Source organism: Coenobita brevimanus, chromosome 115 (assembly GCF_032717465.1).
Source record: "Coenobita brevimanus isolate Jiangsu-jjx chromosome 115, ASM3271746v2, whole genome shotgun sequence".
NCBI classification, from domain to species: Eukaryota; Metazoa; Arthropoda; class Malacostraca; order Decapoda; family Coenobitidae; genus Coenobita; species Coenobita brevimanus.
In genome coordinates, this window is record NC_137068.1 from 17,067,035 (window position 1) to 17,089,000 (window position 21,966).

The 21,966-nt window shown below is 44.0% G+C and overlaps 1 protein-coding gene across 1 annotated transcript in view; it reads right to left on the reverse strand.

Annotated features, from left to right (window-relative positions):
• LOC145418641 (uncharacterized) overlaps positions 1-16,079 on the reverse strand; it is a 161,954-nt gene extending 145,875 nt beyond the window's left edge. Inside the window, exon 1 of the mRNA XM_080287003.1 lies at positions 15,997-16,079. Coding sequence (XP_080143129.1) covers positions 15,997-16,009 — 13 coding nt within the window. The 5' untranslated portion in view covers positions 16,010-16,079. The remainder of the gene's footprint in view (positions 1-15,996) is intronic.
• Positions 16,080-21,966: the final 5,887 nt, after the last annotated feature.

A 21,966-nucleotide genomic window follows, 5' to 3' on the forward strand; every position in this document is an offset into this window, starting at 1 on the left:
AACAGTATGGTACGAGGAGACAGGTGAGTCGTGCGTGTTAGAACAATTTACCTATTCATTGTCTGGTCGCTTGAAGGGGGGAGAGAGAGAGAGAGAGAGAGAGAGAACTGAGGAAAAGCAAAGAAAAAGGGAGACAGGAAGGATACAGGCAAAAACGGAGATAAGGAACAATTAGTGAGTGAATAAATGAATAAATGTATGAAAGGCAGACGAGGATGGGATCTCTCTCTCTCTCTCTCTCTCTCTCTCTCTCTCTCTCTCTCTCTCTCTCTCTCTCTCTCTCTCTCTCTCTCTCTCTCTCTTCACGTCACCACCTAAAAAGAATTATGACGAACCGTAAATTTCTTGTTTAATGAACAGGAGAGAGAGAGAGAGAGAGAGAGAGAGAGAGAGAGAGAGAGAGAAGGGGGAGGAGAAAAGGGAAAAGAGAATATAAGGAGGAGAAAAGAATAGGGAAAGGGAGGGAGGGAGAAAGGGAAAGGGGGGAGGAGGACGGGAGGGGTAAAGGGAATGAAATAAACAAGGGGAAAAAGAATAGAGGGAATAGACACAGGAAAGAAGGGAGGGAAGGAAAAAACTGGGGAGGGAAAAGTATGAAAGGGAAGAAGGGAAAATGGGGAGAAGATGGAGAAAAGGAAGGAATGGAGAAAAGGAAGGAATGGAGAAAAGGAAGGAATGGAGAAAAGGAAGGAATGGAGGAAAGGAAGGAATGGAGAAAAGGAAGGAATGGAGGAAAGGAAGGAATGGAGAAAAGGAAGGAATGGAGGAAAGGAAGGAATGGAGGAAAGGAAGGAATGGAGAAAAGGAAGGAATGGAGGAAAGGAAGGAATGGAGGAAAGGAAGGAATGGAGGAAAGGAAGGAATGGAGGAAAGGAAGGAATGGAGGAAAGGAAGGAATGGAGGAAAGGAAGGAATGGAGGAAAGGAAGGAATGGAGGAAAGGAAGAACAGCAAGAGAGGGACCGAGGGAATTGTAAGAGGTAAGAAGGAAGACTGGTAAAGATGTGAGAAAACGGTGCGTGTGTGTGTGTGTGTGTGTGTGTGTGTGTGTGTGTGTGTGTGTGTGTGTGTGTGTGTGTGTGTGTGTGTGTGAGAGAGAGAGAGAGAGAGAGAGAGAGAGAGAGAGAGAGAGAGAGAGAGAGAGAGAGAGAGAGAGATACTGAAAATATGGATCCTGTTGGCCCATGACGAGTTTATCTGTTGGGAAAAAAAAAAAAAGCTAATTCTAGTAAAATCTAAATAACATCTAAGAGAAAAGGACAGAATATAGGCAGATAGATATATAGATAGATAGAGAGATAGATAAATAGAGAGGGAAAGAGAGAGGGGTGGAGGGAAAGCGTGGGGGGAGGGGTGTATCGTCTGGGCATAATGGGTTCCAAGAAGGTGTATGACGTTAGCTGACCCACCGACCACCCTCCCAGACACAACGCAATAGACGGCTTCACTAACGCACAGGTGCTGGAGACGAACACCTTCACGTGGTGGAATCGTTGTAACGGGGCAGATCTTTTTGCCTGCTGTTCACCCCCAGACTCAATGCACTCGGGGCAATTACAGTGACGGACTTTAGGGGAGAACACACACACACACACACACACACACACACACACACACACACACACACACACACACACACACACTTCCTACTCTACAAACAGTATATCAGATCAGTGATGTACTTTTACTATTTCCCCCCACCCCCCGACATGAATCCCCATCCTAACATCCACTACAACACCTTGCAGACCACACAGAACAACACTTTACGCATCCTTAGTGGCTGCACCAAAGCCATTCCCGCAGCTCTCTTACATTTTGAAACTAAAGTCCTTCCTGTTATAGATTGTTTTGATATGAGATGACACAAGTCTACACGACAGCCTGTGCTAACACAACACCTTTCTCATTACATGGTAGAGCCACACAACTCGACTAGATACATTAAACAATCACCACATAAACATTACAAAACCCCCTTCGACAACTTCCCACCTCCAGACATTCCACCATTAAAATAGCAATGAAGAAACGCCTGTTGTGCATACTCACTTCACATGCAGGGCAATACAACACCTCGGTCATAACACCATACTTAAGCCCCTCCTCCCTACATCCACCCATCAGAGGTGTTCTTACTTAGAGATGACTGAGTTCACAAGACTTAGATCAGGACATCACCCAGCCTTGCTCAGCTACCAACTTAGATTCGGCTGGGTGGAACACAAATGACACGTGCCAATCTTGCAGAATAGGCCCACACAACGTAACACACATAATGGAGCACTGCACATCACATGTCAGGTTAAGACGCCGACACAACATCAACGGTGTAGGGAACCTATGAGACAGCGCCATAGGGGCAGTAGCTTACCTGCGGTCGGCGGGTCTGCTTGGCCATGCATGACTAGGGTTGAGCAACAAGAACATTAAAACGTCCCACAAGTACCTTTATATATCCCGAAAGTAGTATGGTGCACCGCAGAAGGGTAATTTAAGCCTGTAGTCTACGGGGTTCAGGTTTGGGATAAGCCTGGGGCCCTGGCAACAGCAAGTACAGTACCGTGTCTGCTCATCCATCAGGTATTTGTTCTTAGTCTCGAGTATTTTACTGGAGCTGACACCAGACGATTTAATTCATCTGAGTCATAGGAGCCTGAAATGCTAATACCGCCACCATTGACCCTCTCACGCTCGGCACAACTCAGGTTTTAAATGCCAGCTGAAGCAGACGATTTCCTTGAACCTAAGAGTGTTAACTGTCGTATTTTTAGGAACTGTCGTTGGAAGAAAGTGAAGTAGACCAAGAGCAAGATGGATGGACAAGTGTGGAAAGGAGAATGCATGAGAGAGGATGGCGTGGTGGGTGGAGGGGACGTTGTGGAGTGGGGACAGACACACTTGACTGGCATCAGACAATATAAAGATAGAGTGCGTTTAGTGTTGCTTGATATTTATACGGAGACGTGAATGCGAAATGAGAGTCGGAATGATTGGGCAGAGTTTTGGTCAGTTTCTCCATTGAAGTAAGAAGAGATGGTGACGATGATGATGATGATGATAAACTGTTGGACTCATCAGTGACATCTCATTTTTATCATTGTTTGTATGAAAAAATCAACCCCATACTGCCACCGTCAATGTTCACAGCATAAAGCCACTGGAGTACATAGAGTTGTGAAGAGCTGTCCGACATGGCGAAAAATCGTGCCAAGGTTGGGACTGAACTTTTTTTTTTATGTCATCAATACATCCTTTACTGATTATCCACAGTGTTCATCAGCATGTCATAAATACACCCCACTAACACCATCACTTCAGCCCTGACTAAGACTGCCGAAAGACAACACGTCAAATAAGACACGGAAAATACACAAGCAACTTTTTCATTCAAATGCATGCCGTTTCCCAGGGTTTGCTGCTTAATGGTGTACGGGATGTCGCGTTTGCTGGTATTTGCAGCTCATATGAAAAGAGTCAAAGAACGAACATGACAGAGGGCAAGATCGACTATAATTCTACCCACACCACATTTTCACTTGGATGGTTGTGTTGGCGTCTGGCGGTTCCGTCTCTTGTGGTTCAGCGCCCGCCTTTTTAAGCTTGTTTTGGTGATGGAATATTTTGAAAGGCCTTAGTTGATAGCCTGTGAAAGGTATCTCGAGCTGCCAGGGCTATGGACTGTGTTAAGTGTTTTAGAATACAGGCCAGTGACTCAGACATAGGCGGCTTCGTAGCACCTCTTCCTTAGCGATTTATTATGCATTTTACACCTTCATCTTCTCTTGTATGTTGCTTATATTGTTGTAATATCGACATAGTTTATACCAATAACATACAAGAGGATACAGAAGTGTAGTGTGCAAAATAAATCGCTAAGGGGGGGGTATTGTGGGTTTAATTGTATTGTGTAAACATAAATCACTAAGGGAGAGGTAATATGGGTTTATTTGTATTGTGCAAAAATAAATCGCTGAGAGAGAGTTGTTACGTAATCCACATGTGTTAATGTGCAGCATAAATCGCTAAGGGATGGGTGTTATGAGCTCTCCCAGTCCTCCTAGACTACATCCAGTGAGTCATGCACACGAGGTATGTAATCGCCTGAGCCGCCCCCTTCCCCTAGCCCACTAACTCCGGGGAATTATTCATGGCGGTCCCTCCATCCACTCACAGAATAAATCACACCTTTATTAGCCTCTTACTCAGTGCCCACCCCACCCCTTGCCCTTACCTTGCCCTTCATTTTGTTGCCCTCCCCTGCCCTGGCCTTTCTCTTACCCTGCCCTCTCCATCCTTTCCCTTTCTTGCACTACCCTGCCTCACCCACTCCTACCCCTGCCCTTTCCATTTCATGCTCTGGCCCGCCCTTCCTTACCCTGCTTCACTCACCCCTACCCTGCCTTTTCCATTCTTGCCTTGCATTACCCTGCTTTGCCCTACCCTGCCCTTCCCTACCCTACCCTACCCTACCCTACCCTACCCTACACTACTGTATCTTATCCTATTTTAGCCCACCCCACTCTACCCTACCCTTCCTACCTTACCCTGCCCTACCCTACCTTTCCTTACCCTACCTTACCTTACATTACCTACCTTACCTTCCCTTCCCTTCCCTTACTGTACCCTACCCTACCTCACTCCTGCTCTGCCTTTTCCTCACTTGTTTCGTCTTGCCCTGCCCTTACCTGTCCTAACCTTCACTGCCCTGACCTAAACTACCTTTCTCTTCCCTTCCCTTCCCTTCTCTTCCCTACCCTCCGTTACCAGCCCTTCCCTAACTGCCCTACTCTTCTCTTCAGTGCTTATTCTGCATTGTATCTTCCTTACCGTACCGTGCTCCTCTCTCTCTCTCTCTCTCTCTCTCTCTCTCTCTCTCTCTCTCTCTCTCTCTCTCTCTCTCTCTCTCTCTCTCTCTCTCTATGTATCTGTCTATCTATCCATCCATCAAATCAACTAACTATCTATCTATCCATCAATCCGTCCATCTATATATCTAACTATATTTATGTCTAACTGTCTATCTATCCATCCATCTATTCATCTGCCCATCAGTTCCCTTATCTATTTATCTATCTATCTATCTATCTATCTGTCTGTCTGTGTCTATCCATCCATTCATCAGTCTATCTACCTATATCCGTCTATCTGCATCTGTCTGTCTGTCTCTATCATCTATCAACCTACCTGTACGAGTATATCAGTCCTTCAGTCTATCTATCTATCTGTCTGTCTATGTCTATCTATCTATCTATCTATCTATCTATCTGTCTATCTATCTGTCTGTCTGTCTATCTATCTATCATCTCTCCTTTCACCTGCCTCCCCTTATCCCTCATACTGTGGTCATGGCTGGGTATACCGTCCAGTTATCTTTCATCCCATCTCTCCCCGCCTTTACTTCCATGCCCTGCCCTGCCATACCCTACCTTACTTTGTCTCTCCTTGCTCCACCCTGCCTGATTCTGCCGTGTTTGATCTTGCCCTTCCCTGACCTTCAGCCTGACCCTACCCTACCCTGTCCTGCCCTGCCTGACTCTACCCTACCCAACCTTGTCTGGCCTTTCCCCGTCTTATCCTACCCTGCCCTGCCTTTCCTTGATCTACTTTCCCCTACCTTGCCCTGCTTTGTCCTACCCTGTCTTGCCCTACCCTGTCCTCTCCTTCCCTAATCTACTTTCCTTTGTCCTACCCTGCCCTGTCCTTCCTTAATCTACTTTCCTCCATCATACCTTGCCCTGCCCTGCCCTGCCCTGCCCTAACCTGTCTTGTCCTGCCCTACCCCGCCCTGTCTTGTCGGTCCTGTTTTGCCCCAGCCTGCCCTGCCTCTTCCCATCTGCAGCAGTCAGCGTGTGATGCATATGTATTTCTTATCCCATACTGACAAGAAAAATACGTAGCTCCTCGTCTCTCATCTGGTATAAATTCAATTGCACACGAATATACAGTACATTCACACGAATATAAATACAGATCACATACCGTATATAAAGGAAGATTATAGTTTGGTTCATTTCGTTTAGCCTTCAGTCAAAGAGAAATTTCTTAAGCATGGTAAACATTTCGTAAGCAGGGAAATCGTGGGGAGATGGCGAGAATGAAAGAGAAAGTTATATGGCAGAGGAATTGGTTGTGTCCGATTCTGTACCTTGGTGTTGGATCCACTGTTTGGTAATGCGAAAGGGATCGAGGAACGTGCTGCATAGGGGTAGGGGAACTCGTTGTATTTAATAGATCAGGGTGGTGTGTGTGTGTGTGTGTGTGTGTGTGTGTGTGTGTGTGTGTGTGTGTGTGTGTGTGTGTGTGTGTGTGTGTGTGTGTGTGTGTGTGTGTGTGTGTGTGTGTGTGTGTGTGTGTGTGTGTGTGTGTGTGTGTGTGTGTGTGTGTGTGTGTGTGTGTGTGTGTGTGTGTGTGTGAAAGAGACAGAGAGGGGGTAAGGGGAAGGGGAGAAGAGGGTTTGGAGAAAACGGAGGAGAGAGACATGGGCGAAGAAAAAGGAGAGGGGGAAGGTGAGGTAGGGAGAATAGGATGGTGTGTGTGTGTGTGTGTGTGTGTGTGTGTGTGTGTGTGTGTGTGTGTGTGTGTGTGAGAGAGAGAGAGAGAGAGAGAGAGAGAGAGAGAAGGATGTGGAGAGATAGACAAAAAGGAAGGGAGAGAGAAAAGAAGGAAACGAAGATTTTTATATGTAGCAGAAACAAAGCAAGAGAAAGAGAGGAAGATATAAGGAGAGGAGGAAGAGGAGAGAAAGAGAGAGAGGAGAGGAAAGGAAGAGAACCAATAGAGGAAGAGGGAGGGAAGAAAGAAGAAAGAAGGAGGTAAGAAAGAGAAGGGTAAGAGAGGATAGAAGTGAGATCATGTGGTGAATATAATGGAGGTGGTTATGAGAAAGAAGGAAGGAATGGAACAGGAAGCAGGGTAAGAAAGGAGGGGAAGGAAGGGAAGAAGAAGAGATGGAAGAAGAGAAGAGGAAGAAAAGGTAGAAGACGACTGGTTTTTGTAGAGAAGGAAGAAAGGAAGTAAGGAAGGAAGGAAGGGAAGAAGGAGTTAATGAGAAAAAGTAGGAAATAATAGGAGACGAAGAGGTGCGAGTGGTGAGTATGTGTGATGATGGAGGGAAGGAAAGCAGGAGGAAGGTAGGAAGAGTGAGAGAGAAAAGAGGAGGGAAGAAAGAAAGGAATGGAGATATGGAAGGTAGAGAAGAAACAGAAGAAAAATAGGACAATGAATGAAGCATGAAGGAGGAAAAAAAAGACAAGAGTATTAATGATGAAAACTGAATGGAGGTGAGCAAGAGGAGCAAAAGGAACAGAAGAAGAGAGATGGAAAAAAAATGAAGGAGTTAGAGGGAAGGAACACAACGAGATGGATAGAAAAGGCGTGAATGAAGAGGGTAAGGAAGGAGAGAAGAGGAGAGGCATGCGTGGTGAATGTGATGGATGTGGTGATGAGTGTGATGTAGTCTGCATCACGTCCCTCCACAACAGACCAGCCGTGTGTGTGTGTGTGTGTGTGTGTGTGTGTGTGTGTGTGTGTGTGTGTGTGTGTGTGTGTGTGTGTGTAGGGTGGTGATGATAACGTGACTGGAGGACTGTGTTATGCTTTCAAACTTGGCCTAAAATTGCCATCTCCATCTTGATTGCTGTAACAGTAGATTAACACTAGAATGATACTAGTCACGAAGAAGTGCAGTGTAAAGGATGAAAGCCGTAGATTTGTTTCTCTACCACTGAGCAACGTGAAATAAGTTGCAAAAGGACACACATCTGGGCCAAGTTAAAGTGAAATGTATATATATGTGGAATTGGTGGATTTTTTTTTTTTTTTTTTTGGGGGGGGTGATGCTGTGGCTTGAGGAGCAGATGGAAAAAAAAAACGAATAATTCCAGGAGGCTTCTTGTCTCTTCCCATAATAATAATAATAATAATAATAATAATAATAGTTCTGCTGAAGATCTAACTACAGTGCGTGAGTAGATGGTTTCTGTTGTGTATTTTCACCTATATTTTCACCTGTGAGAATGCGGACGTAAAAGAGCTAATATGGGGGTTACCTGATACGATTCACTGGAATGCTGGTATGACTGGTCTAAGGCGAGGGTGGTGTAGGGGGCAGGAAGTGTTGAGTCAGTGGTATGGTGGTGTAGGTGGTATTTAAAAGGATCAGTAACTGGTATGGTGGTGTAACTGGTATATGGAAGGATTAATCGCTGGTATGTTGGTGTAACTGGGATATTATATAAGAAGATATGAGTGAGGTATGATAATTTATAATGTTACCGCTCTTGTGTGAAACTAAGGTATTGTATAGAATGCCCAGGTATTCTAGAGAATGTCAAGCATTTTTTTTTCGCAAAGTAAAGTGTAATGGACAACAGGAGGCTGCTTGTAGATTAGGCTGCGATAATCTAGGTTAAGTTAGGTCAGGTTAGGTCAGGTTAATATAGAAAAACGCTAAGTTATGTTAAGCGTTTATCTAAATTAACCCAACCTAACCTAACCTTACTAACCTAGCCTAATCTTACCTAAACTTAACCTAGATTATCCCAGCCTAACCTAACCGCAGACCAAGTTAAGCTAACGCAAATCAAATGCCTGATGTCGCAGTTTGCCTGTTTGCCGCAGTTTGGTCGTTTCACACGTTGCCCCCCAAAAAATCGGTGATCTACAGAATACCTAGGCAATGTGTACAGATGATTATAGATATACCTTGTCCTGAAGTTTTAGGCATTCTGTACAATGACGGATTTCCCATTTTGCTGTTAACATATAGAGTAAAAGCATCACATTATACCACTGCCCTTGCTCTCTCTCTCTTTCTCTCTCTCTCTCTAATAATAACATTCCTCCAGCAGAGCAGGAAAAAAAAAAAAAAAAAAAAAAGGGTAACAACCCAGTGGATTCGACTCACGGCGCCTGAATTTCCCACGCTTTTCCCTTCTACTTTCCTATATATCTAGCATTAATGAGGGGATTGGAAGGGTTGGACATGGTAGTTGAGTTAGAGAGAGGGTGAGAGAGAGAGAGAGAGAGAAAAATGGTATAAGGACGGGGAGGACAATTTGAGGTGTGTGTGTGTGTGTGTGTGTGTGTGTGTGAGAGAGAGAGAGAGGGGGGGGGGTAATAGCACTGGACACGGGAATGGAAGAGTGGAATGTAAGATTAACCAAGAGATGTGTGGGAGGATGAGCAGGGTGGCGTGTAAGTGTGGGTTGACAGGGTGAGCTGGGGTGCTGAGAGAGAGAGAGAGAGAGAGAGAGAGAGAGAGAGAATACTGGGAATGAAAGGAAAAAGAGGGGAAGTGAGAGAGGAGAATGGGGTTGGTTGTGAGAGAGAGAGAGAGAGAGAGAGAGAGGAGAATGGGGTGGGTTGTGTGTGTGTGTGTGTGTGTGTGTGTGTGAGAGAGAGAGAGAGAGAGAGAGAGAGAGAGAGAGAGAGAGTTACGCCACAAAATCAACCATCCCCTTCGTAGTTATGACAAATGTATGAAATAATACCTTGAGAATTGGAACGCAAGCGGTGTTACGAAAAGAAGGGTTTCAGCAAGGTAAATGTGGGAGGGAAGGGGGAAGGTATGGTAAGAGAGAGAAAGAGAGAGAGGAGGGAATATAGGAGTGAAGGAGGAAGGTGATATAAATAATTGTATAGGCACTCTCTTTACCGAATACCGAGAGAGAGAGAGAGAGAGAGAGAGAGAGAGAGAGAGAGAGAGAGAGAGGAATATAGAAGTGAAGGAGGAAGGTGATATAAATAATGGTATAAGCACTCTCTTTACCGAATACCGAGAGAGAGAGAGAGAGAGAGAGAGAGAGAGAGAGAGAGAGAGAGAGAGAGAGAGAGAGAGAATGCAGGAGTGATATGAAAACGTTATGGTAAGTGATAGAAGTAATTATACGGATGTTCTCTGTACCAAATACCGTGTGTCAACGAGAATAAAGAGGAGAAAGAAAGGGGAAGAGAAAGAGAGAAGAAAGGAGGTGGAAAGAGAAGTGGAAAGAGAATGAGAATATTGTGTAAATGATTAATGACAAATGTCTTCTCTTAATGATGTGAAAAAAGAGAATGACTGAAGATGGGAAAAAGAGGAGAAAGGAATAAAGGGAGAGATGGAGAAAGGCTAAAGAGGAGAAAGAGAGGAGAAGGGGAGAAAGGGCAAGAAAGAGAAATGCAAGAGAGGAGAAAGGAAGAAAGGGATAGAGTTGGAAGAGGGGTGAATGTAAGAGGGATGTTAGAGTGATGTTAGAATGTTACGATAAATGATGATGGTAACACAGGTGCTTTCCCAACCATACACCATGTGAAAGAGGAGGTGGGAAGGGGGGAGGGAAGGGGAGAGGGAAGAAAAGAAGAGTGGAAGAGTGAAAGGGAAAGAGAGAAGAATAAGAAAACTGAAAAAGCCCGGGTGAAAAGGTAGGACAAAGGGGGAAGAGAAGAAAGGGAAGGGTAAAAGAGGTGGAAGAGAAGACTAACAGTTGCCAACTTAAAGACTGAAAAAGAGATATGCTAAAGAGGAGAAAGAGAGGAGAGAGGAAGAAAGGGGAAGAACGAGAGGAGTGGCATGGAAGGAGACAGAAGAACCAAAGAGAAAGGCAGGAGTGCTAAAGAAGGGGAAAGGGAAGCGAGGAAAGAGCGAGAAAAAAGGTTGAGAGAAGTGTGTGAAAAGGACTTGAAAAGTGACAAAAGGAAAGAGAAAGGGAGAGGTGAGGAAAAGTGGAAAGAAGCGAGAATAAAAGAGAAATGATGAGGATTGAAAGGGGCGAAAACAGAAAGAGGGAAGAGGAAGGGGGTAAAGGAAGAGAGAAGGATGATAAAAAAGGAGAAGGGTGGAAGAGGAGGAGAGAGGAGAATGGAATGTTTATAATTCATTCACATTAACTTAGTGGAGAGCCAGAGTAAGAGAAGTACTGCGGTTCTAAATCCTTTCCACGGCACTTCTTCGTGACTAGCACCATACATTGCGGTTAATCTCATTATTGTTCAGGATTCAGGATGGAGAGATGGCAATTTTACGCCTAGTTAAATTGAACGGAATATAGTTAACGATGAAAAAATAATGTAAATGTTGGGTGGGACAGAGGCACAGGTAAGAGCTTGAATTATTTTTCTCTAACTTTTTGAGATGCATAGAAAAGAAAAACAAAAAATGGGTTCTGTGCCCCGAAACTTACAGAAAAGAATTCAAGCTCCAAACTGTGACCGGGGTAAAAAGAAAAAGGCAATAGGCAATGGAAGAAGGAACAAAGATGGAAGAATAGAAGAAGAGAATAAGAAATGCAAGGGGGACAGAAGGAAAAAAAAAAAAACGTATGTACTATCTTCAGAAAATAGCACGCGAAAAGGAACTGGAAGGGAGAAAAGGAATTGGAGGAACTGAAGAGATGAAGAACAGAGAAGGAAAAAGGATGGAAAGAAAGGAGAGAAGAAAGGAAGATGAGAAGGAGGAGAAGAATGTGATGAAATGTTCCCTGTTTACGTCAGATAAAGTGCAAAAAAGGAGTTGGAAGGGGAGAAAGGAAAGAAAAAGGAAATAAGAAAGGCTGAAGATGAAAAGATGGAGAGAAGAGACGAAAATGGAAAAGAGGAGAAGGAGAAGATGAAGAATAAGGAAAAGAAGAACAAGAAAATATGAGACAAATGAAATATGCACTGGGACCAAAGCGAAAACAAAAGAATAGGAAGGACAAAACAGAAGTAAATAAGAATAGAGGATAACTGCCGTACACTTCTGTTGATGGGTGTGGCTGAGAGGCAAGAGTGAGACAAGGAGAGAGAAGGTGAAACACACACACACACACACACACACACACACACACACACACACACACACACACACACACACACACACACACACACACACACACACACACACACACAAGCTGAAGAGGAAAGAAGGGGGAAGTAAAGACTAGAAGAGAGAGAGAGAGAGAGAGAGAGAAACTAAGGGATGGGGCTGGGATAGATGATAATGTAGTGCAAGATTGTGTGTGTGTGTATGTGTGTGTGTGTGTGTGTGTGTGTGTGTGAGAGACGATTTACACACACACACACACACACACACTTTCATTCATTCCCTCTCACGCACATTTGCACACACATACCTGACACACATACATATTCACACAATGATAAGCACACAGTGATGTCGCCACGCACACCTGTGTACATTGAATTCTTGCATTACGTACACGCCCAGAAATGCGTACACGAACTCTCTCTCTCTCTCTCTCTCTCTCTCTCTCTCTCTCTCTCTCTCTCCACCAGTAGTGAAATGTGAAAAAAAGACATAAAAAGGCATAATGATGATGACGATGATGGTGATGATGATGAAGATGATGATAGTGATGATGATGATGCTTATGGCGATGATGATAGCGATGATGAGAATGATGATGGTGATGATGAGGACGATGATGATAATGATGATGACGATGATGGCGATGATGATGACGATGATGATGATAATGATGAGGATGAGGATGAGGATGAGGATGAGGATGATGAAAGACAAGGATGAAGGCGAATGAAAGGAGACACAGCAGAAGGGGAAGTGATATGGAATGGAATGGAGCGCGAAACTGAACGAAACGGAACGGAAATGAACCTAAAAACAGACAAATTGAGGGAAGATGCATTCGTTCTCATTGTCTGTCGGAGATTTTCGTATATTGCAGTTTATTTCAGTGGCAGAAGACATTGCTACGGCTCTACGTAATTTTAGCACTTCTTCGTGACTAGCATCATATTCTAGCATTAATCTGTCAGCACAGTTGTAGCACTACGGTTGTACATCCTTTCCATAGCACTTCCTCGTGACTAGCATTTTTCCCTTGTTCATCTGTCAGCCCAGTAGCAGAATAAGACAGTTCTCCGGCTGTATATCCTTTCCATAGCACTTCCTCGTGACTAGCATCATATTCTAATTTTAATCTTTAGTCGTAGTTCAGTGTCAGAATAAGAAAATGCTGAGGCTTTACAGTACATCGTTTCCATAGCACTTCTTCGTGATTAGCATCATACTGTGTTAATGCCATGCTGCAGTGGAGCAGTGGAAATTAAGAGGTGACAATTGAAGGCCAGGTTCAAGTGACAAGAGTAGAGTTTGTTATAATTTGAAGACCACTTTTTCCCATTCCTCTCTGTCTGTCTCTGCCTCTGTCTGTCTGTCTGTCAGTCTCTCTTTCTCTCTCTGTCTCTGTCTCTGTCTGTCTGTCTGTCTGTCTGTCTCTCTCTCTCTCTCTCTCTCTCTCTCTCTCTCTCTCTCTGGACATGTATCTCGACGCAATTGGTATCGTTTAGTTAGGATGGAGCAATTATTGCATATTCGCGTCGGCATTCATGTGTCTGTTAGACACAGACAATATTTTAGGATATATATAATAGATAAACATTCATTCATCTTTTGATAAAAAAAAAAAAAAAAATTGCATGCATAGAGTAAGTATGTGGCTGTATGCCCAAATTTTCCTTTTCCATATTATTCTACTTTCTGCCGATCCTATAAAATTCCTTCAGGTTTTTCATTCCTGCAAGGTATTACTTCCTCTCTTGTTTCCTGTACGGCAAATGCCGGAGGATCTGGAGGGTGGGGGAGAGAGCCTTCTGCTGTGCCATCCTTTTCTCCTGCTCCTATGCACTATACTGTATTAGGATAAAGGCCGGACCACCTCGTAGGGACCGTAAGGTCTGTGTGGTCTGTGTATCTATGTAACTCTATGTAACTCTCTCAATTTCCACAGCCAGATATCACAGGCTAGGGTTATGTAAGAACGTAACGCTTGTAACTCCTTGTGCATTGTATTACCATTGATGTAACACTGTAACGTAACACACAGGTACGGGAGAGTGGACAGCGTGAGGGTGTTAGTCGTGGGTGGATGGATGGATGTTGGGGCAGATGGTTGAGTGGAGAGAGAGAGAGAGAGAGAGAGAGAGAGAGAGAGATGTACCCCAAAACACCATTGTCCTCACTTCATGTCCCTTCCCCGCCCATCACTGTTCTGTGTGTACCCACCAAGCAGTGAATGTGTGTGTGTGTGTGTGTGTGTGTGTGTGTGTGTGTGTGTGTGTGTGTGTGTGTGTGTGTGTGTGTGTGTGTGTGTGTGTGTGTGTGTGTGCGCGCGCGAGAAAGAGAGAGAGGAGGGGAGGGGGGAGTGTAAATATGTGTCTCCCCTTATAAAGCTCCCAGTTGACCAATCACTAGCTTTGTTTACATTTTCCCTCCCCCCTCCTTCCCCTCTCCCTCTTCTCTCTTCTTTCTCCTTCTCCTCCCGTTGCTTCCTTTTCCCTCTCTCCTTATTTTCTCCTCTTATCCCTTCTTTCCTTCTCTTCTCCCTCTCTCCCTCCTCTTCTCTTTTCCCCTCCTCCCTTTAGTTTTTCTCTTCCCATCCGTCTCTTCTTGTGCCTCTCCCCCCGCTTTATCTCCTCCCCACCTTCTTCTGTTTTTCCCCTTGATCTTCTCATTTTCTCCCCTCTCCCCTCGTCATTTCCCCTCCCCATTCTCCCTCTCTCCCCATTCCCGCTCTACCGTGTCCCAGCTTCCCCCTCCCCCTTCCCCTCTTCCCTTGTTCCTCACCACTTCCCTACACTTTTCTCCCTCCTCCCTCTTCACCTCCATCTCTCATTACCCTCCTCCTCCTCTCTCTCATTTCTCTCCTCCTCCTCCTTCCCCTCCCACTCCCATTTCCCTCCTCCTCTTTCTCTTCCTCCTCCTCCTCAAACAAGAGGTCCTGTGTCTGTGTTTACGTTGTACAAATGCACGGCTGTGTCCCCTTCATTCCTGTCACGTATTTAATATTTACTTTTTACAACACTCAGATGGTGATATCAGGGTTAAGGACTGCACCCTCATACTGAACAGGTGGTGGTAATAGCGGTGATCGTAGTAGTAGTAGTAGTAGTAGTAGTAGTTCTTGTTGTTGTTTAATAGCTGTTGTTGCTGTTGTTGTTGTGGAGGTGGTGGATGCTGTAATGATAGTAGTAGTAGTAGTAGTAGTAGTAGTACTACTACTACTACTACTACTATTACTAGTAGTTGTTGTTGGAGGTGGTGGTGATGGTGCTGTTGCTGTTGTGGTGGTAGTGGTTGTGGTAATAATAATAATAATTATAATCATCATCATCATCATAATAATAATAATAATAATAATAATAATAATGATAATAATAGTAATAGCAGCAGCAGCAGCAGCAGCAGCAGCAGCAGCAGCAGCAGCAGCAGCAGCAGCAGCAGCAGCAGCAGCAGCAGCAGCAGCAGCAGCAGCAGCAGTAGTAGGAGTAGCAGTTGCAGTAGGCTCATCTAAAATGTAAACCCTGTGAACTGCAGATTGGAATGGCCCATCTTCCGCAGTCCACCATCTACCTTAAGTGGGACAGGGAGGAAGTTAAGGGACGTTTGTATGGCCAGGCAGTTCAGCCGTCCAGTTACATCGGTGCCATCACGTGAAGGCGTCCCTCTCCAGCGTTAGACGTCTGGTAAAAGATGAAAACCTGTCCGAATTCCAGACACACTTGCTGATTTTAAAATATTTGATTTATGTCTTCCTGTGACGCAGCCGGAGAGAGAGAGAGAGAGAGAGAGAGAGAGAGAGAGAGAGAGAGAGAGAGTTACTAGGATCTTCTAAATTAATACCGGGTAACTGTAAATCAAGTGTTTATTTGTAGATACAGATGAGAGAGAGAGAGAGAGAGAGAGGGAGAGAGAGAGAATTACTAGGGTCTTCTAAATTAATAACTGTAAATCAAGTGTTCAATTGTAGGTACTGTACAGATGAGAGAGAGAGAGAGAGAGAGAGAGAGAGAGAGAGAGAGAGAGAGAGAAAGAGAGAGAGATTCTAGGATCTAACTTAACAATGTAGCTGCTCAGGTGTTTCGATAGGTAGATAGATAGATAGAGATAGAAATAGACAGATAGACAGATAGACAAACAGATAAATATGTAGGTAGAGTGAGACAGAGAGAGTGTCACTATCTATTCACATGATGGATAGATAATTTTACTCACCATTTCCTGCCATGATGGATGACGATGAAGATTACAAAAATTCCTGCCTCTGTTTTTTTCTTATTTTCTTCCTCTCACTTTCTTTACAAATATTTTTTTTTTCTTGTTTTACTTCGTCACTTTTTACCTCGGCTTGTCATTGTCATCGTTGCTTCTTATATTTTCCTTTCTTTCTCTTCGTATTTATTTTCGGGGGTTTCTCTCTCTCTCTCTCTCTCTGGGGTTTTTTCTTCTTGTTTCTGTTTACTTTCCTTTGTTTTAGTCGTTTTTTATCTTCTCTTCCATCATTTCAAATTCTGCCTCATATTCCTTTCACTATTTTCCTTCTGTTTCCTCCTCTTTTGTTTCCTTTCTTATCGTTTTTCTTGTTTCCTTTTCTTTTCTTTACGTTTTCTCTATTTCACTTTCGTTGTTGTCTCTTCATTTCTCTTCCTCCACTTCCTTCCCTACTTCTCTCGCACGCTCTCCTCTTTTATCTTTGTTTCTCCCTCCTCTTGTGGTTTCTCTCTCTTACTTGTCCTTCTTTTTGCATTGTCTCTCTTATTTTGTCATTCCTCTTGTTTTTCTCTCTCTTACTTTTTCCTTATTTTTTTTTTTTAATATTTTTCTTCTATTTCTTCTCTTACTTTTCTTTCCTCTTTCTTTTCTCTCTCTCTTGCGTTTTCCTTCCTCCTTTCTGTCTTTCTTTCCTTTTGTTTCTCTCCTTTTTTCTTTCCTTTACCTCCCTGTCTCTCTTACTTCCTCTTTCCTCCTTTTTCTCTCTTACTTTCCCTCTTCCTCTAATCACATTCACCTTTTCTCTCCTACTCGTGTTTTCTTCCTCCTACCCGTATTGTTCAAACCAATAAATGTTTGTTGGTGTTTTTCCATGTGCTTTTTCCTCATTTTATGTAAAAAAAAAAAACGGTAAAATGTTCGAAACTGTACTTGAACTGGCATGGAAGAAAAATTGTTTAAAAATTATTATATATCTATGAAGTGGAGTTGATGAGATATTGATGGGAAAGTAATAATGAAAGTTTAAATAGTAATAGCAACCTCTCTCTCTCTCTCTCTCCCTCCCTCTTTCTCTCTCTGTCTCTCTGTCTCTGTCTCTGTCTGCCTGTCTGTCTGTCTGTCTGTCTCTCTCTCTCTCTCTCTCTCTCTCTCTCTCTCTCCGTTGAGAAGTTTTGGTTCTGCCTTGAATCTGAACTGGACTGCTAGAGATTTGTGTGTGTGTGTGTGTGTGTGTGTGTGTGTGTGTGTGTGTGTGATACCTCTCCCTGCGTCGCTGAGCAAGGTATATGACAGCCTATGCGTGTTTCTCCCCTCACCCCCAAACTTTCACACACTCTTTCCAACCCCCCACCCCCTCACACACCCTCACTCGCACCCACACACCACTCACGCACTTCTGGCATGATAATTACAACACTTTGCCTATAAATCTGCAAAGTGCTGTGTGATCTGCCATATATTCAAGTACTCACTCACGCAAGGCCTCTCTCTCTCTCTCTCTCTCTCTCTCTCTCTCTCTCTCTCGTTAGATAGATAGACGGACAGATGGACAGATATAATTGTTTTTGTCGTTGTTCAGTGCTAAATTACATGCTTTAAAATAATCACCATCCATCAACCTTCGAAGTCATGTGGAAAGTGTTACAAAAATCCTAAGTCTTTTCCGTAAGTGTACCGTAACTACCGCTGCGTTCAGAAGAAGGAGGGGTGATGGGGGAGGGGGAGGGTGTAAGGGTGGGGGGTGGGGGTGATGGGGGAATGGGAGGGTGTAAGGGTGGGGGTGGGGGTGATGTCCGGGTGTTATTTGTGGATAGTTGTGGTTGGGTGATGGATGGGTGGCTATAGATTGTTCATAGTAGTGGTTGTTTTTGTGTGTGGGTGATAGGTGGGGGTGTTAAGATAGGGGTGATGATGAGGGTGATGATATGGAGAGTTTTGATGATGATGATAATGGTGATGGTGGTGAAATGATGATGGTGATGATAGTGACGATATGGATATCCCTGTGATGATGATGATGATGATGGTATGGTTAGTAATATATGCTTCTTAGCTTGTGTGTGTGTGTGTGTGTGTGTGTGTGTGTGTGTGTGTGTGTGTGTGTGTGTGTGTGTTTAGGGGGAGAGAGATACGTGGATATAAGACAGGGGTGATGATGATGATGATGATGATGATGTTGATAACTACGGATCACAATAGCAAAGATTTTAGCGTGATGGGGTTGGTAGTTGGGTGTGACTGTGAGTGTGTGGTGCTGGTGGTGGTAGTTGTGATGGTGATGGTGATGATGACTGCTGATGATGATGGTACTGTAGGTACAGAGTGTGATGGTGTGTGTATGATGAGGCGTGAACTGATGGTTGTAGTAATGATGTCTGTATTTGGGGTAGTGGGTGTGTAATGATGATAGTAGTTATTGCTGTACTACACACACACACACACACACACACAGAAAGAGAGTGTGTGTGTGTGTGTGTGTGTGTGTGTGTGTGTGTGTGTGTGTGTGTGTGTGTGTGTGTGTGTGTGTGTGTGTGTGTGTGTGTGTGTGTGTGTGTGTGTGTGTGTGTGTGTGCAACAAATAAGATAAAGATTCATTGCTGACTATACCTGACCGCCACAATCCTCTACACCACCAGGCGTCTCACGATAATTCACACCATAATTTTACCACTCTTGTTCACGCGATGAAAACAATAAATTGCATAGCTTATTTTTTTTTAATTGTTATTAATCCATTCGTATTTTACGACAGTTTTTTTTTTTTTTTCATCTTTTTGCATTTCTTTTCAGTAGTGGATTTTTTTCTATTTACTTCACGTCTTTTCACTTCTCACTATCAGTTTTGATTTCAAGTGGAGATTATTCAATATTATTATTATTATCGCTATTTTGATTATTATTATTATTATTATTATTATTATTATTATTATTATTATTATTATTATTTCGGTATTGTTAGTTCATTCCAGTCTCGAACTATGATCATCAATTTCTCTGTATAAATTAACATTATATATTCACACCACCACAAAGGCACTAAAGTCGGTCTGTTTTCATCTGATGGAACTGGGACCAATTCTCGTCGGGTAAGGAGGCTCCCTAACACCTCATCCTTAGCGATTTATTTTTGGATATGGCTAGTTCACATCCTTTTGCAAGTTATGTATGCAGATAATGTGCATAGTAGAACGATTTTTGTATCACAGAATAGGACAATATGGTGTAATAAGCAAAATAAATCGCTTAAGAAAAGGTGTTAGGGAGAATACGGGCCTGGGTCACTCACAACTGCAATACTATGGGGAGGTCAGTGAAACTGTGAGCTTATGTCAAGAGGGAGGAATGAGTCTCCTTGGTTACTAGTCAAATCAGCCCTCAAACTGACTGCACCTGGCCATCAGAAGGGTGAGAGGGGTTAGGGGTCTTTGGCAGGTGGACACAAACTGACTATACGCAAATTTTATCGTAATTCACACTGCCAGGCACCAATGGGGTTGATAAATTGAAGGAATGTAATGAAAAGAGGCGGAAATATATGAAAAAAGTGAGAAAGAAGAGGAAAAGGACGTGTGAAAAAATGTGAAAGAAAGAGAAAAGGGAAAATGAGAATATGAAAGGGATATGGACTGAAAGGATGGGTAGGAATAATGAAAGAAGAGGAAAAGACAGAAAAATGAAAAAAAGGAAAGGATGGAGAAAGAAAACAGGGAAAAGAAGGGAAAAAATAAATGAAAGAAAGGGGAAGAAGACAAAAATAAAAGAATGGAGAAGAAAAACTGAAAAAAAAGTGGAAAAAAATGAAGGATAAGAAAAAAGAAATGAGTGAAAGAGTAAATGTAAATAAAAAAGATGGAAAAAGAAAAAAAATATTTAAAATGTGTAAACGAATGGAAAATGAAAGGAAGGAGAGAAGGAAAAGAGAGAAGAAAATAAAAGAAAAAAGAAGAGAGTAAATGAGAGGAAAAAAGAGAAAGTGATAATTACTGAAGAAGTAGGTGATGCAGTGGAGAGAGAGAGAGAGAGAGAGAGAGAGAGAGAGAGAGAGAGAGGCACATCTGAAAAGTGAACCCGGTGGACTGCAGGCTAAGTTCCCCCTCTCCTTCAGTCCACCATCCTCCTTTGTGGGGATAGGAAAGGAGTTGAGGGATATTTGTATAACCGGGCAGTGGACTCGACCGGCTATATCAGTGCCACCACGTGAAGGCGGCCCTCAGAAGCACCAGATAACAGGGTAGCGGTAGACGGTAGAGTAGATGGGCAGAATAACGATAAGGTAGAATGAAAGTAGATCACAGGTGAAAAGTAGGTACTTCAGGGGTAATGTGGTAGGTAAAGGTAGATTATTTAGGTAGGTGACTGGTAGTTTATGGAGCAGAAGTAGTTAACAGGTAAAGTACAGGTAAACTATAAGGTAAGGTCGAGAAGTATACAGTACAGTAGATGAAGAGTAAAGAGAAAGGTAGAATTAGGTTTGAGAATATGTTGGTAGGTAAATTACAGGTAGATTTAAGGTAGAGTACAGTGTGGGTAGAAGTAGACAAATAGATTTAAGAGACAGCAAGTAGACAGGTAGATTACAGTAGAGAGGCAGGTTGATTACAGGTAAAGAGGCAGGTAGATTACAGGTAAAGGGGCAGGTAGATTACAGGTAGAGAGGCAGGTAGATTACAGGTAAAGAGGCAGGTAGATTACGGGTAGAGAGGCAGGTAGACAGGTAAATTACAGGTAGAGAGTCAGGTAGACAGGTAGATTACAAGTAGAGAGGCAGGTAGACAGGTAGATTACAGGAAGAGGCAGGTAGACAGGTAGATTACAGGTAGAGAGGCAGGTAGACAGGTGAATTACAAGTAGAGAGTAGAGGTAAGGTAGGAGCGCTCTCTGACCTCCTTGTTGGTCTCTCCCACTCCAGCACACAACTGACTGACCAACGTCACCTGCCTCACCTCCCCTACCTGCCTCACCCCCCCCTCCCTGCCTCATCCCCCACCTGCCTCACTCTGCCTCCCACGCCTCTTCCCAGAAATACTCTTGCCTCATTCTGCCTCTCTGCATCTCTTATGATTCTGTTCCGCATCTTCTGCCTCAACTTCTGCCTCAACTTCTGCCTCACCCTTTGCCTGTCTCTGCTTCACCCTCTGCTCACCCTCTCCCTCTCTCTACCTTACCCTCTGCCTCACACGCTTCATCTCTACTGCTACTGCTGCCTGGTTATACAAACGTCCCTCACCTCCCTCCCTATCCTCTGAAGGGGGGATGGTGGGCTGCAGGAGGGGGACAACTTCAGCCTGCAGTCCACTGTGTTCACATTCATATCAACCTGTAAAACTTCTACTACTACTACTTCTACTGCTGCCTCATTTTATCTCTCTACTTAATTTTTATCTCCCTCATCCTACCTCACCCTGCCATACCCCTGTTTCCTCACCCTGTTTCTGTTACTGGTCTTGATTTATTCTCTCTCTCTCTCTCTCTCTCTCTCTCTCTCTCTCTCTCTCTCTCTCTCTCTCTCTCTCTCTCTCTCTCTCTCTCTCTCTCTCTCTCTCTCTCTCTCTCTCTCTCTCTCTCTCACACCTTTCTATGTATTTCTCATTGCTGCTTTTTCCTTCTGTTCTCATTTCTCCTCTACCTGCCTAACCCCTGCCACCTTCACCTGCCCAACCCCTGCCACCTTCACCTGCCTAACCCCTGCCACCTTCACCTGCCCAACCCCTGCCACCTTCACCTGCCCCATCCCTGCCACCTTCACCTGCCTAACCCCTGCCACCTTCACCTGTCCCATCCCTGCCACCTTCACCTGCCTAACCCCTGGCACCTACACCTACCCCATCCCTGCCACCTTCACCTGCCTAACCCCTGCCACCTTCACCTGTCCCATCCCTGCCACCTTCACCTGCCTCACCCCTGCCACCTTCACCTGTCCCATCCCTGCCACCTTCACCTGCCCAACCCCTGCCACCTGCACCTACTCACCCC